The sequence below is a fragment of the Adiantum capillus-veneris genome, chromosome 29, assembly GCF_014529385.1.
Source record: "Adiantum capillus-veneris isolate H3 chromosome 29, ASM1452938v2, whole genome shotgun sequence".
Lineage (NCBI taxonomy): Eukaryota > Viridiplantae > Streptophyta > Polypodiopsida > Polypodiales > Pteridaceae > Adiantum > Adiantum capillus-veneris.
In genome coordinates, this window is record NC_140959.1 from 82,890,843 (window position 1) to 82,906,028 (window position 15,186).

Below are 15,186 nucleotides of genomic sequence, written 5' to 3' on the forward strand. Positions count from 1 at the left end.
AAAGGCATTGACAAAAATTCTAGCTTGCACAATACTGCACGAAGGACAAAATGAGTCTGAATCAAAAATCTAAGAAATCTGATGCTCATTGAAGCTCACAAAAATCAGAGAAAGTGAGCACGCGTACGCTATAGCTGCTGGCGACTAAGCCCGAGAGGATGCAATCTGCTTTGATACCAATTGTTGGAATTAGGGTTGCAGGGAAACACACACATCTTGGAGAAGATGAAGGAAGCTCAAGGCAGACAACACAGAGTGTATTACTTAGTGTGCAATGGAAAGATAAGATAACCCTAGAGTGATGGGCGTACATACAATGCACGGGGGGAAAACATGCTAGTGAGGGAAAAAATGCCCCTATAGTCCTAAGTGTCTTTACACACATCACTACCACATGTATATGGTAACATCTTTTGCCCTTGCTCTTACTAAACCTTGAACTTGAAAAACTCTTATATCGCACTCATTATGTAGAGACTTGGATTATGCTAGGGTTTGGTTCGTGCCTCAGAACACTGATTCAAAAGATGAGATTTTTTTGACCATGTGGGGTGCTAGACTGCAAGTTAAATGGTATTTTTTCTACCAACTTTTCTTAGTGTTGGCATTGTTAATTGCTAAATATCTACATTAGGACTTGAATCCATGCTGGCTAATTTGATTGACCTAATTAGATCAGATGGTTTTGATTATGGTTACTAATTATAAATTTTTGGTTGACTGGTTGTGTTGGTTGATGTTCAGACAGATTCACTTGGTAGTCATAAGGCTCGTAAAACCTTTTTCTGACTTGATTTCACATTGATACCTACCAACATCAATTGTTTCTTATAGTGCTCCTAGGTTCTTGGGTCTTTTGGTTCTCTGAACTTTACCTTGATGGGAGGGATACGACTTGATTAAACACAATATTTTCAATACTCATATTGGGTTACTATAGTTTTAAAATCTTGTTGGTCCTCCAATCTACATTTTGGATTTGTGTGTCACAATCTGACTCTTCATTTAGGTTAGAATGTGGTTGACACTCAGGTTGTACTCCCTTCTTGGATTGGCCCAATTATGGGGTTGGCTTTGTTGGAATTAGGGTTGCAGAGAAACACACAAGCTTGGAGAAGACGAAGGAAGCTCAAGGCACACAATAGAGAGTGTGTTACTTAGTGTGCAATGGAAAGATAGATAGCCCTAGAGTGATGGGCGTATATACAATGCACGGGGGAAAAAACCTCCTAAAGAGGGAAAAAATGCCCCGGCGGTCCTAGTGTGTTCACACACATCACTACCACATGTATATGGTAACAAATCCCCCCTGGAGTGATGCGGTGAACGAGAGCTGGCACATGAGTAAAGGGAAGTGCCATGCCCTGAGGACAAGATCAGTCCACAAAGGGGAGTAAGCCCAAAGCTTTGCGGAAAGCTTCAAGCTTCTCACGAGACAATGCCTTTGTGAAAAGATCTGCAAGGTTGTCCTGTGTTGGCACATAAGCCAAGCTGATCTCTCCTGCTGAGAGCCTCTCCCTGACATAGTGGTAATGCACCTCAATGTGCTTTGTGCGAGCATGAAAAACTGGGTTCCTCGCAACTGCCAATGCGCTCTGACTGTCAGTGTAGATAGTGTTGGCAGTGTCCTGTCCAACACCCAAGTCAGCCATAAGGCGTCTGAGCCATACACACTCAACCGTAGCTGTGAAGACTGCCCTGTACTCAGCCTCACAACTCGAAGTGGCCACAATAGGTTGCTTCTTGCTCAACCATGATATACATGAACTGCCAAGCATGAAACAAAAACCACTTGTGGACACTCGCGTGTCAAAACAACCAGCCCAATCTGAGTCCGAAAAAGCATGTAAGTCTGGCGGCAATGATCCCCCCTTGGGATAAAACAAGCCAAGATGTAAAGTGCCACTAAGGTAGCGGAAAATCCTCTTGACAGCCTGCCAATGCTTAGACCCTGGGCTATGCATAAATCTGCTGACCTGCGAGACTGCAAACTGAATATCTGGCCTCGTGTTGCATACATAAATGAGGCAGCCAACAGCAGTTTGGTAAAGAGTGACATCAGCAGGATCGCCAGCATCATGTAGACTCAACTTCAAACCTGTTTCCATGGGAGTGGCAATAGGTTTGCAATCCTCAAGTCCAAACTTACATAGCAATGTCTCTATGTAACTTTTTTGACACAAGGCAATACCACCATCACACTGCTTAAACTGTATACCCAAGTAATGATGCAACAGCCCCAAATATTTCATCTTGAAAGTAGCATTCAAATCAGCCTTAAATTCAGCAATATGTCTCTCATTTGGTCCAGTGATCAGCAAATCATCAACATAAAGAACCACAATGAGAAATACATCATCCCCACGCTTTACATACAATGTGCTTTCTGTTGGACTGTTACGAAAGCCTCGTTTAACCAAATGAGTGTCAGCTTTCTCATACCAAGCACGAGGAGATTGCTTCAACCCATACAAAGCCTTCTTACATTTGCACACTTTGTCCTCTTGTCCTTTTATGACAAAACCGCGAGGCTGCGTTACATAAACTTCCTCAAATATGTCACCATTCAAGAAAGCAGTAACAATGTCTGATTGATGTACATCCCAACCAAAATGAGCTGCCAATGCACATAGAAAACGCACGGTAGTCATACGACAAGTGGGAGCAAAAGTCTCTTCATAATCTATGCCTTTTTGTTGTGCATAACCCTTTGCAACAAGTCGAGCCTTATGGCGATCGATCTCACCATCCGGCTTGCGTTTCAACTTGTAAACCCACTTCGTACCAATGGCCTTTTTGCCAGGAGGCAAATCACATAAAGTCCATGTGTCATTCTCTATAAGTGCATCATATTCTGATTTCATGGCAGCAATCCAATTTTCTGAATTCTGCGCTTCATAAAAAGACAGAGGCTCCTCAACATCATGTAAACTAGACACAGCCAAAGCATAACAATCTGATGCATAAGATGCATGGCGAGAGCTTGAACGAGTACGACTAGATAAAGGTGCATCCAATTTACTGTCACGCAAAGTGTGCACCAGCCATTTTGGCATACCTCTAGCCTGCTCATTTTCAGCCCTTTCCTCATCAAGTACATCATGTACATCTGCATCAGTAATAGGTTGTTCTAAAACATTTTCAGAAACCCCCATAGGCTGTACATTTGCCTCATTGGAACTTACATTCGTATTTCCACCACTGAAAAGAGGCAACAAAGTGTCATAAATGTCCTGTGAGCTTACATTACTGTCTCTAGTACATGACAGCAAGGGCTGAACAGAATCTTCCACAAACACTACATCCCGTGAAACCAGAATACGTTTTGTTTGCGGATGATACAACCTGCAACCTTTGCTTTCAGCATTGTAACCAACAAAAATACATTTGACAACCTTATCATCCAATTTTCTGCGCTGCACTTGTGGCACCAAAGCATATGCCAAACAGCCAAAAACACGCATGTGCTCAATAGAAGTCTTTCTATCATGCCATGCTTCATATGGAGTAATAGACTGCAAAGCTTTCGTAGGACACCTGTTAAGTACATAAGTGGCACACATGATGGCCTCAAGCCAAAAAGAATGCGGCAAAGCTTGACTTTTGACCATACATCGTGCCATTTCCGTTAGTGACCTGTTTTTCCTCTCAGCAACACCATTTTGCTGAGGTGTATAAGGCACTATACATTGGTGTTTTATCCCACGACTAGCCAGAAATGCATTAAATTCATGAGACATATACTCCCCCCCTCGATCGGAACGGAGGGTGCCCATGGTACATTTTGAGACATTTTCAGCCATAGCCAAAAAATTGTTTGAAGCACATAAAAACTTCGGACTTCGCTTTAAGCGGAAATACCCATGCATGCCTGGAGTAATCATCAATGAAAGTCACGAAGTACAGGTAATTGCCCAAGGACGGAGTTTGCATGGGCCCACAAACATCACTATGCACAAGCTGCAGCCTGCATGTGGCCCTAACTGAACCATCCTTTGGAAACTTAGAACGCTGCATTTTACCCAGAATACAGCCTTCACAAACATGTTTGACAGGTGCTTCAAGAGGCGGCAAAGAAGCAACCATATCAGATTTCTGCAAACGCAGCAAACTGGCAAAATTCAGATGACCAAAACGTGCATGCCAAAGTTTTGCATTTGAAATAGCCCTTGAATCTGCAACAGCATTTGCAAAATTTTGTCCACACTTGTCATACAAAGTGAGCTTATACAGCCCACGGCACAAAAGCCCAGATGCAACAATTTCATCACCAAAACTGAGATCATGAACTGTACATCTGTCATCCACAAATTTGACTACAAGTCCAAGTCTAGCAAGTGCGGATACAGACAAGAGATTCTTCTTTATCACAGGTACATAAAGTGCATCAACAAGTGTGAAGGAACTGCCATTAGCAGCAGTGAGCACAATCTTTCCAACTCCCTGAACTGGATAAGAGGCGTTGTTGGCACAAGTGACTGAGTTCCCATGAGGGACTGACTCGAGAGAGGTAAACAATTCACGATGTGAGGTAATGTGCTTTGTAGCACCACTGTCGAAATACCACACATGTGAATCTGCAGCAACTGACAAGCATGCATCATGGACAGCAGGATTGTAAGTGCACTTTGCGCTAAATGCCCATTCTGCATCAACATCAGCATCACAATCTCCTTTCACAGAAGACTCAACAATGGCTGCATTTGTAGTGGAACCAGCATTTGCAGTGGAACCACCCTCTTTCTTCTTAGCCTCTTTGGCCTTCAACTTAGGACACGACTTGATCAAGTGATCATTGGCTTTACAATAATGGCAACGCATCTTCTTTTTGCCCTTATCGCCAGAATTACCAGATGAAGTGCTGCCACCAGAAGCATTAGGAACAGAACTTTTGCCACTCGCAGCAGAACCATAAGAAGTGGCTGCATTACTGTTACCACCCTTTCTTTGAGAAGCAATAAAAGCCTGTTCAACTGCACGCTGCCTAGTGTTGTTTTTTCTAGAAAGTGACTCTTGCAACAGCAATGTGCATAATGCATCAAACTTGACAACTTCAGGATTTCCTTGGGTCATCGGTCTCCAAGTACTAGCAAAAGTCTGGTAGGAATCTGGTAAGGCATCAAGAACAGTCTGCACAAGGGAACTGTCCGAAATGACTTCACCTGCAGAAATGAGTTGCTCATTGATATCCTTGACACTAGCAAGGAAAGTGTCCATATCATCTTCCTCATGCATAATCTTCGACTCTAGCTCTTTACGCAGCAAAGCAATTTTAGCCTCATTGCGGCTTGCATAAAGACCTGCTAGAATATCCCAAGCCTGTTTTGCAGATTTTGCTGAACGGATGTGAGGAATAATGGTGCGCTTCACAGACAATGCAATCAATGCATGAGCCTGCGCATCCTTAACATCCCAACGAGCTTGTTCTGCCGTAGGCAAAACAACTCTAACAGCTGCAATCCTTGCAGCAAGACCTGCAACATCCTCAACATCGCCTACATCTTCAGAACCAAGACGTACATCAATGCCTTGCACAATGTTCCAGACACCTTTTGACACAAGAACATGTTGCATCATATAAGCCCACATAGGGTAGTTGTCCCCATCCAACCTGTCCTCAGCAGCAAACATCTTGAACACATCTGTGTTGTTGTTGTCAGCCATGGTAAATGCTGCACCTGATGTGAAAACTGCCCGAAAATAGGAGAAATGGAGCGGGAACAACTTGTGCTATATAGCACAAACCGTAGAAGACTATAAGGCACCTGTTATGCAGAAAACGGCACTGACAGAAAATCTGCACAAAATGACGAAATAGCATGTGCAATACTGCCCGTAGTGGAAACGGAGGCCGAAATGAGCCCAAATCAAAATTCTGAGCAGATCAAGCTCTTCGAGCTTGCCCAAAATATTTGTCGACCTGCGAACGCTCGCCAAAGCTCACTGAAAACGGAGAAAGTGAGCAGGCGTGTGCTGGAGCAGCTGGCGACTAAGCCCGGGAGGACGTGACCTGCTCTGATACCAATTGTTGGAATTAGGGTTGCAGAGAAACACACACAGCTTGGAGAAGACGAAGGAAGCTCAAGGCACACAATAGAGAGTGTGTTACTTAGTGTGCAATGGAAAGATAGATAGCCCTAGAGTGATGGGCGTATATACAATGCACGGGGGAAAAAACCTCCTAAAGAGGGAAAAAATGCCCCGGCGGTCCTAGTGTGTTCACACACATCACTACCACATGTATATGGTAACAGGCTTTTGATGGGTATTACTTCTAATATAATAGTACATATCTTGACTTGGCTATATGCTTCCTATGCTACTGGTTATGATACTTACACTCTTATCTTGATATGATCATATTTATAAGATCATATCTATACCTCTATATTGCTGGTTTTGATAATATGATCCTTTTGACTTGTTACTTTGATAAATGTTTAAACTTCCTGATCCGATAAGTTTTACAGCTCTTTTTGATTGTTTTAGACTCTGTATTAGCTTGGACATATGCTTGAAATATACATCAAGCCTACTATACTATATGATCTTGATTTATGCTTGGCTTCGGGAGGATTTGCTGAGTTGATGACTCGTTCCTTTCTGTTGTGAGACCGAATTTATCTTTTGCTTCATAAGTTAAGGTTTTGGGATTTGGCTACTACAACTTTTTTGCCATATGTTCGTGAAAATTGGCTTTCTGCTAACCTATATAGGCTTGGCATGCTCTGCTTGGTGTGCTTTATGATCTTGCTTTGACTAATGCTTCAATACTAACCCTTGTTGTGTTGAAACATTTGGGTAATCTGGGATTTCTAGGTGATTTTGTATTGGCCATTGAATTCTACTATGGTTAGCTGGTTTTGGCAGAATTTTCTCTTGCTTTTGGACTAGGGACATCAAGCTTTGAGAAGCTCATATTAGGGACATTGATGTCTACTATGGTTAGCTAGATCTGCAATAATTTTACTTTTTCTTTTTGGAATAGTGACATAAGTATCGACAAACTTGCACGACCTGGCAGTTATTTTGGAATACTTGAGACCTAATGTTACCCTACACTTTGAAATTTTGTATTCAAGTTGTGGATAGCTTAAGGTGATTAGACAGAATTTGAACTTTTAAAATAAAGTAAAAGGGTACTATCAATGAATGTTTTCAAAATCATGTATGTACTACTTAATATATGCAGTTTTGGCTTGGATACTGCAACTTTGGAAGAAGTGGAAATTACTTAAGTTTTGCTCATACTTTTAAGTACTATTTAGGACAATAGCTAGTTTAATAGTTTTTAAGTTTGACATGGATAACAACTGATAGGTTCTTTGAAGCTTTCCATACGTAGCCAAGTCTAACATATCTATTGACTTGTCTATATGGATGTAGGTGAGAATTCTATCTTGACTTAAAAAGGTTTAGCGTGTTGCAGTCCGACTCTAAAGAGTTCTGATGATTCAATTGGGATGCCCTCAACAACTCTACTACTTTTGTATAAAATCATTAGAATGATACCTCATTCTTATTATGTTGTACATTAATGAATCAAAGACCGAGTCATTTCCGTACAAATCTTTGTTAAGCTAATTAAAGTCAGTTGTCTTTTGAACGCTACGTTCTTCTGTGTATATGTATATAGTTTAATACAACAACACACACACAGGGTGAAGCCCACACCCGATATTGGATACAATTTAGCCTCCAATCTCAAACCCAATTTTTGTGATGAAAATAGTTATGATGTTGTACTTGGAAGGAAAATTCAAGTCATCAAGGGTTAAGGACAACATAGAAAGAAAAAGTGAATCATTTTTTGTTGTCTAACCTTTTGCCTAAGATAAATGCACAGTGAAATCCATTGAGGAGCTTGCAAAGCTAGTCAATGTATTTGTCACAAAGTAGTAAAAAGATGAAGCTCATAAAGACCTTAAATGCAAAGGTAAAACCTTACAGGTCTATTGTTACCCAAGCTGGCAATGCAACCACATGCTAAGAAGAATCCCAAGGATGGTACTACTAGGACTATCCCAAGCTCAACAAAAGCTCGACAACATTGTGGGAAGAAGTCAAGATTGAAACTCTCAAATGTGAGTGCCCAAGAACTCTGTACCAACTCAAGAGGAGTAGCTACTGAACAAAGTTCAAAGACTTCATAGCCATAGGTCCCTTCTCAATTCAAGGCCCAAGGCACAACAAAAGTAGCACTCCCTAATGCTTGTAAAGTTGAGATCCCATATGCATCTACATAAGTGCGTGTCAGATCATGCCCTTGGAGGGGTGGGGTGGGGTGGGGGGGGGGGGGGGGGGGATGACACCCCCTTTTGACGAGGGACGGTATGGGCCGTTCATTGCTTCAAGGAATCAAACGAGAGTCTCTCATGGCTTGGACTCAATTATTCCTCTCCCAACTTGAGGGCCCTACCATCAGGCTATCGCGTGCTAAGTGTAAGGATCATGCGAACATACAACTATAAAAAAAAACCCCAAACAGAGAGAGCTCATTTTGAGTCTACAGGTGAATACATGCACTTCCCATGCTAATCGTACGGTTCATCTGAAGTTCGTTTGCAAACACATGGAGCATGCAAATTTTCAATTCACTTTGGGATTGCTTGCAATTTAATCAGTGGCCACTTGAAGTTCAGTTTGCAACGGATGAGTGGTGTTCCCTAGGAGTTTGATCCCATCTATACGTTTTCTATAATAGTAGTTCGAGTACCCTTTACACGTGTCAATGTCTGCAAGCTGAAGGCTAAATGCCAAGCACGAGATAAAGAGGGGCAACGAAAGAGAGATAGAGAGGCGCCTTCGACAGCCGGCCGTACTCGTATATGACAGTGGGCATTGATTCCCGCGTGTGGCTTGCATCGCCTATTGACCCCACTTGAGAGGTAAGGTGTCAAATAGTCACGAGGCCCCAATCTATGTGCGCTAGTAGGGAATTGGGATGCATGCCCTTCTCCTCCCACAACACTAATTGACACCTCCTTTTATTAGAGGGGATCTACGGTCCCTGATCATCGTTGATCATGGACCGTTCGATCCCATTTGGAGGAAAAATATGGATTGGTCTTGGCTTGACCTCATGACCCCCTTGTCCACGAAGCGGATGTCTTACCACTATGCTAGCACACGCGTTTTGTTATGTTACAACATGCGATGCCGATTTTAATTTTTCAACCATACATCCCTCTTAAATGAGGTGCCATTTAGTGACGAGGCTTCTCCTCTCCTCAATTATTATGGTTTGATAGCTTTTAGGGGAAATTACCAAAATACCCCTCTAATTTGAGGAAATTCCCAAAATACCCCTCAAATTTCAAAAATTCCCAAAATGCCCCTAATATTTTGTCATAAATTCCCAGAATGCCCTTCAAATTTTCCAAAATTCCCAAAATACCCCTGGTTGTGAGACTAAATTTCTCGAAAAATAAATTTTTCTGTAGGTGTTCACAAGAAGAGTGATTGTCTATCGTACAAGATGCTAAAACTACAATTTGAGTTGGTTACGTAGGCTTTGGAGATGAATTGCTTCATTATTTTTAGACATAATTGCCTTTTTTGCGATGGTAACTGGTGACAAATTACATGCTGAGCACTCAAAAACGGATCTCAATTGTCAAAAACAAATGAAGATTAGAAAATCTTGAACATTCCAACCAAAATAGATGCAAGGGTATTTTGGGAATTTCCTCAAATTAGAGGGGTATTTTGATAATTTTCCCTAGCTTTTATTATGTTACGGCACCCATGTCAACCATAGATCCCTTTTAAAATTGAGGTGTCATTTAAGTGACGAGGCTTCTGTTTTGCGCACTAACTATGGTTCGATAGCTTTTAGTGAGAACTGCCAGAAATTGTCATTGCCAAAATTTTATATTTGACTTGAGCGCGGGAGTTTTTCAAAAGTGGGCAGCTAGCCGGTCAGTAACCGGGAATAGCCAGCGCTCCCGCCATGACTGTTCGCTTCTAGCTTACTAGGCCTAGGGCCTCTTCCTTCTCGGCTCCAGCGCCTTCATTTCACTTCACTTCACTACTTTCACTTCCCCAACGTCTGATTAAGCTGGCCCGCGGCGCTGCTACTCATCGCCATCTTCTGCTCAGAAAACGCTCGATCAGGTTCATGCCTGCAAACCTTGCTCCTGTACATCATCACCCTGGCAGCGTTTTTGCATCTTCCCTTTGTCGCCATAACTAACCTCTACCTTCTCTTCTCAGCTGTTCTCATTCTTGACCGCCTTGATCTCAATGGCAAGTAAAAGGAAAGCTGGATCCGCCCAGAAAAAGGCAAAGAAGGCAAAACGCGGGGACATGTCCTCGTCCGCAGAAGGCATGGTTGAAGTTGCGGTCATCTGCCCCAAAACATCTCAAGGAGTCATTGATTGCGACATTGCATCCATAGAGATGGTTCGTGAGCAGTCTGCTGCAGATAATGAAGAGCAACAAGGGCAATCATCTTCTTTAAAACTCTCCGGTTCTGGAGGAGGAGATGGAGGTGATGATATCAGGCAAGTGGGTGAATCAAGGGCAAGTCTTGCTGATGGAAACACAATGGTAGTTCCACGTCGCAGAAGTTCTCGCATCCAAGACTTTGAAAAGAAGGTCCAGGTATCTTCACAAGTACTCACAGCAATCTCTCTCACACGGAAAAATGAGGAGGTGGTGGTAAAAGAAGAGCTACCTGCAGATGCAAAGGAAGTGGAATCAATCAAGCAAAGTGTCACGAGAGTAAGGGTTTCTGCCTCACAGCAACAGAAGCTGCCGGATTTGCCTTCCAATTACTCTGCTGCTCAAATTGATGACCCTGAAGCTTCTCAAAAGGTGAAGGAGACCTTGAGGTTATTCAACACCTACTATCTACGGGCTGTTCAGGTTAGTGGCCTGTTTTTGCTCTTGTTTAAGTTACTTGTAGACTGTCTTGCATATGTCCTTGTTTTCTTGTTTTGAGATAAATAGGCAACTACATTTCAAAATAAAATTTGAGTCAGAATTGCATCAGAGGTCAAAGAGAGAATGATCAATCTAGAGACAGAATTGCATCAGTATAAATCTGTTTCAGACAAATTCCTGGCTGCAATGAATTACTGGTCCCATTTGGTAGCCAGAGACTTCACTTCATGTACAGAATCAAATTAGTTTGATCATCATTTTGACATGTACTTGTTCTCTATCAAGATTGAAAAATGAAGGCAATTCAAAATGGGGGTCTTACCAACGTTTTTCTAGTTCTCAAGCAATTAACCTTAACCAATGTGAAGGCTGACCCCCTGTTTGTTCTCTTGTGGTTTTACACCCAAAGTATACGCAATGGGTTCCCAATGTTTTGTAAGTAGCTAAGAAAATGCTAGCAAGATGGTCACTGTCAGCTATGCAGCATTTAGTAACCAGCTTTGATCTTTGCGTTAAACTTTCTTAGCAATATTTCTTGTGGTCAAATATATTTTTAGGTATACTTATGGCACTACTACCTTGACATACGAACATGGAGTTCGTTATCAAAATTTGAATGTGAAATCTGTTGGGAAAGCTAAGTGCTCATAAACAATTTCTTTTATTGTAGTAATTGATTAGTGCAAACAATAATGTCACTGTAATGTAAATATCATTTTTGTGTCTCTTATAAGCACTTGGACTCTATTCACTAGAGTTGCAACCCCCGTTGGTGCATTTTGTATAAATAGCCTCTTCCAAAGCAAACTTTATGGCGACTCGGGAGGTGTCTGCATCTTCGTTTTTTGGGCAACATCTGTGTTTTTGCATTTCCATTTGAGGTTTGCAATCTGCACTCTAAAAGTGACCTCCCAAAGGCAGAATTCATTTGCCTTTTATCCAATTTATGTGCTTTTGATTGGATTCATTGGAGCGACTGTCTGTCTGCCCTAATTGCTTGCTACTTGTACATACTGCTTGTATTTCAGCTGATTCTTCACTGTGAAGCCAAAGCAGTCCCCAATTTGTTTTTTCCTCATCTAAATCAACCCCTACATGCGCACTTTGCTGGTTGTTTGGGTGAGATTGGATGCAGATCTTCTCCTTGCTTGAGTTTCTGGTTGCAAAGTTGATTTTCAGATTCTACTTATCAAGTGCGACTTTTCTACTTTGGTGGTTTTGTATGACTACTTAGTGAGGTATACTAGAATTTCAATTCTTTCAAAGTATGTGTCAATTTCTTTCTCCTCTTTGTGTCTATTTTTTGGTGGATTCTCTTGGTATTTCATCTTATGTGACAAAGATAAAAGACCCAACAAGAAACCTAATCCGCAACAACTTAGGTAATCTTCAGCAATCTGAAAATCAACATCTTCAGCATTAGGTAATCTTCCGCAAAGTCGAGGACCGTGTGACGTCCACGCTACGTGAACGACAACGACAAGAGAATATTTCCCTCAATGTTCGCATTGGCGGGCTCCCAAATGATTGGAAAGGGGAGGGGGACCTCAATTTTCACGAGTCCTTTGTCCGCATTCAAACAACAATCCACATGGTACAATGGGATCCAACAACAATTAGTTCTCTTACACACGAACATTGCACCAACCATGCAATCCTCACCTTCAAGACCAAGGCAGACCGAATTAAACTCCTCGAGCACTCGAGGCTCCTCAAGGACACTAAAATATGGTTTGCAGAAGATCTTACACCAACTCAACTCAAACAAAAGAAGATAGAACTCCATAAGATGCGAGAAGTGCGCTCAACAAGGAAATGGGTAGTTTACTGAGGAGGTAAAGCCATTATCCAAGAGTTTTGAATTCCCAAACCGGCTCCCTCTAAACCTACCCCTCAAAATCCTTCTACTAAAAAACTTTCAAAAAAGATTAGACTCATGGTATGACAATTGGTTTATTTGACCAAGCAACCAAACTATGGATGATTGGATTGATTTGGAGGTTTTGCACAATTATTTGCATTATTCTTATCCTTGTGTTACTCCTACCTCTCAACAAATTATAGAGATTCACTCTTCTCTTCCTCTTGTCCTTTCTTAGGATCCTTGTGCTCCCTCTTCACAATAGAGCTTTGAAAATGTATTTGAAATTCTTGGGAGGTGTCTTTGAGCGTATGGCATTTGGAGAATGACCTTATGTTACTCTTGAAGTGCAACCATCCTTGCCTTTTAGACTCTCATCTTTGGCTCCATCACCACTCCTTGCTACTTGTCATGCGCACATTTAACTCTGTGGATGTAGACAAGTTGCAACTCCTATTTCTAGGGTTTAGGATAGCCTAGGAAGTGTTTTGGCCTCCTTGTGAGCTTGTACGTAGGACATGCATGTTTAGGCACTCTAGAGTAGTTGCATATTTTGTAATTCCACACGAGCACAACAAATGTCTACTAGGTGTACACATTGGGGAGTGTTCCCTCACAACACCATTAGTACCAAGCCTAGGTAATAACCGCATACGAAGCACTTCTTATTAGTAGTTCGTCAACTTATTAATAAGTGACATGTTAGCATCATTTAATAAAGTCATGGGGCTTCAATCTGACATTGTTCGACCCAAACTTTTGCACCTATATAGTAGACCCTAGGGGTCATCTCCAATCATCCAACCTTAGTACAAGTACTCCTAGCATAAGCATCTTCAATGTTTATCAGCCATCAGTCCATCGCCAGCTTTGGCAACAAAATCAAACCAATGTTTTCAGATTTCAGCCGTAGCCTCACCATTAGATCGCAATTCCAAGCTAGATCAGCCCTAGCTTTTTCAGCTTCTAGGCCTTATCGTCTCATATACAAAAATCTATCCCAAGATCCCATCAACATCTAAGCATTTAGGTCTTTTATATCAACCTTTGTGTAATCTAAAGCAAATACCTCTTTAGTGATTGAGAGGGGTGGGTCCTTGGAGGGGTTTCTGGGACCCCATCTGGTGTTAGTCTTCTCTCTCTCTCTCTTCACTTAGAACCTTTACTCACAATATGATTCTCTCTTCTATCTCTAGTCTTTGCACTTCATGAAGTAAAATACACTCTCTTATTTAGTAAAAGGAACCTTTTTGCACGGAGCACTTGTCTTGAGTATTCACTTTACATCACTTTTGTTGCACATTACTTTGCTCCTTTGGCTTTCTCTGATGCACAACATCATCACTATTATTAGTATTATCTGGCACCTTCTATTGATTTGGGGTAAAAAATCTTTTGATCCTTATGTAAAATTCTTAACATTTTTGGGTGTCCTAGTTTCTTGACATGCCCTCAAAATATTGCATTGGTTTGACGTTTTCTTCCACATTGACAATTTGATTGACGAATTTAGTAACGTCTTTCCTCGAGGAAAGCACAATGACACGATGGCTACCTTATTAGCTCGATTTGATGGTCTTAAAGCTCTGCATGATTTTGAAGTTGCTTTCCACTCTAGTTTCCTTGATAAAACCTTTAAGTAGAGGTTATTTCAGCTTTGTCTACCTTAAAAGTATATTCCCAAGAACCCTCGTCATACAACCAAAGATTCTTGGGTACTCTTTTGCAAGTTTCTACATTTCTTTCTTAGATCAAATAGAGAATACATAACATGCTTGTCTTTTCCTTTATGTGGTTATTGCATTGGGCAATGGTTTTCAACATACGTCGGCATAGTGTCAATCCAAAGGAACATGTTACAAGTGTAGACCTAAAGGTCATATTTTTTGGGACTATCCGATAACTCCAAATAACAAACGACCACTTATATTCGATAATGAAGACACCAAGAAGCCTCGACCTTCAATTGGATTCATTTCTAGCTTGTAAGGCTTCCCTATGAAGCATGTAAAGCACTTACTGTCTTTGATGGAGGATCGATGCAAAATTTATAGTTAGTTGCAAGATTTTTGTCAAGGAGATTCACATTGAATCGCAAATGGCTAATGGAACTTACACATCATTGACACCATCGATTGGATCACTTTGGATGATTTTCGAGATGGCTTTAGTTAACAGGATGATTGTGATACAGGATTGCAGACCTACACTACAACCAGCCATAGAGATCATCCCCCAAGAGTGGAGCAGGGATAGAGGTGTTGGGAGCTCATTTGAAGTCTGACACTTTGGTTCATTTGGAGAGCCTATTGATTTTGCATTTTTGAGGCTCATCGTGTACCTCCGGTGAAGATTGTTCGCGACCTTTGGCTAGAGTTGGTCCACACGCTCAAGGGCCAATGCGAGCGGCTCCAAGGTAGCTCTGATCGCATGCGGTA

The 15,186-nt window shown here is 41.6% G+C and overlaps 1 protein-coding gene across 2 annotated transcripts in view; it reads left to right on the forward strand.

The window, feature by feature from the left end:
- Positions 1-9,913: 9,913 nt before the first annotated feature.
- Positions 9,914-15,186, forward strand: part of LOC147419487 (histone-lysine N-methyltransferase, H3 lysine-9 specific SUVH4-like) — a 51,372-nt gene continuing 46,099 nt past the window's right edge. The window contains exons 1-2 of one of the 2 annotated variants that reach the window (XM_086505423.1): positions 9,914-10,116; positions 10,216-10,869. In XM_086505423.1, the coding sequence (XP_086361549.1) occupies positions 10,246-10,869 (624 nt within the window). In that variant the 5' untranslated portion in view covers positions 9,914-10,116; positions 10,216-10,245. Of the gene's footprint in view, positions 10,870-15,186 lie in introns of both variants that reach the window. The other variant, XM_086505422.1, reaches the window with a different exon arrangement.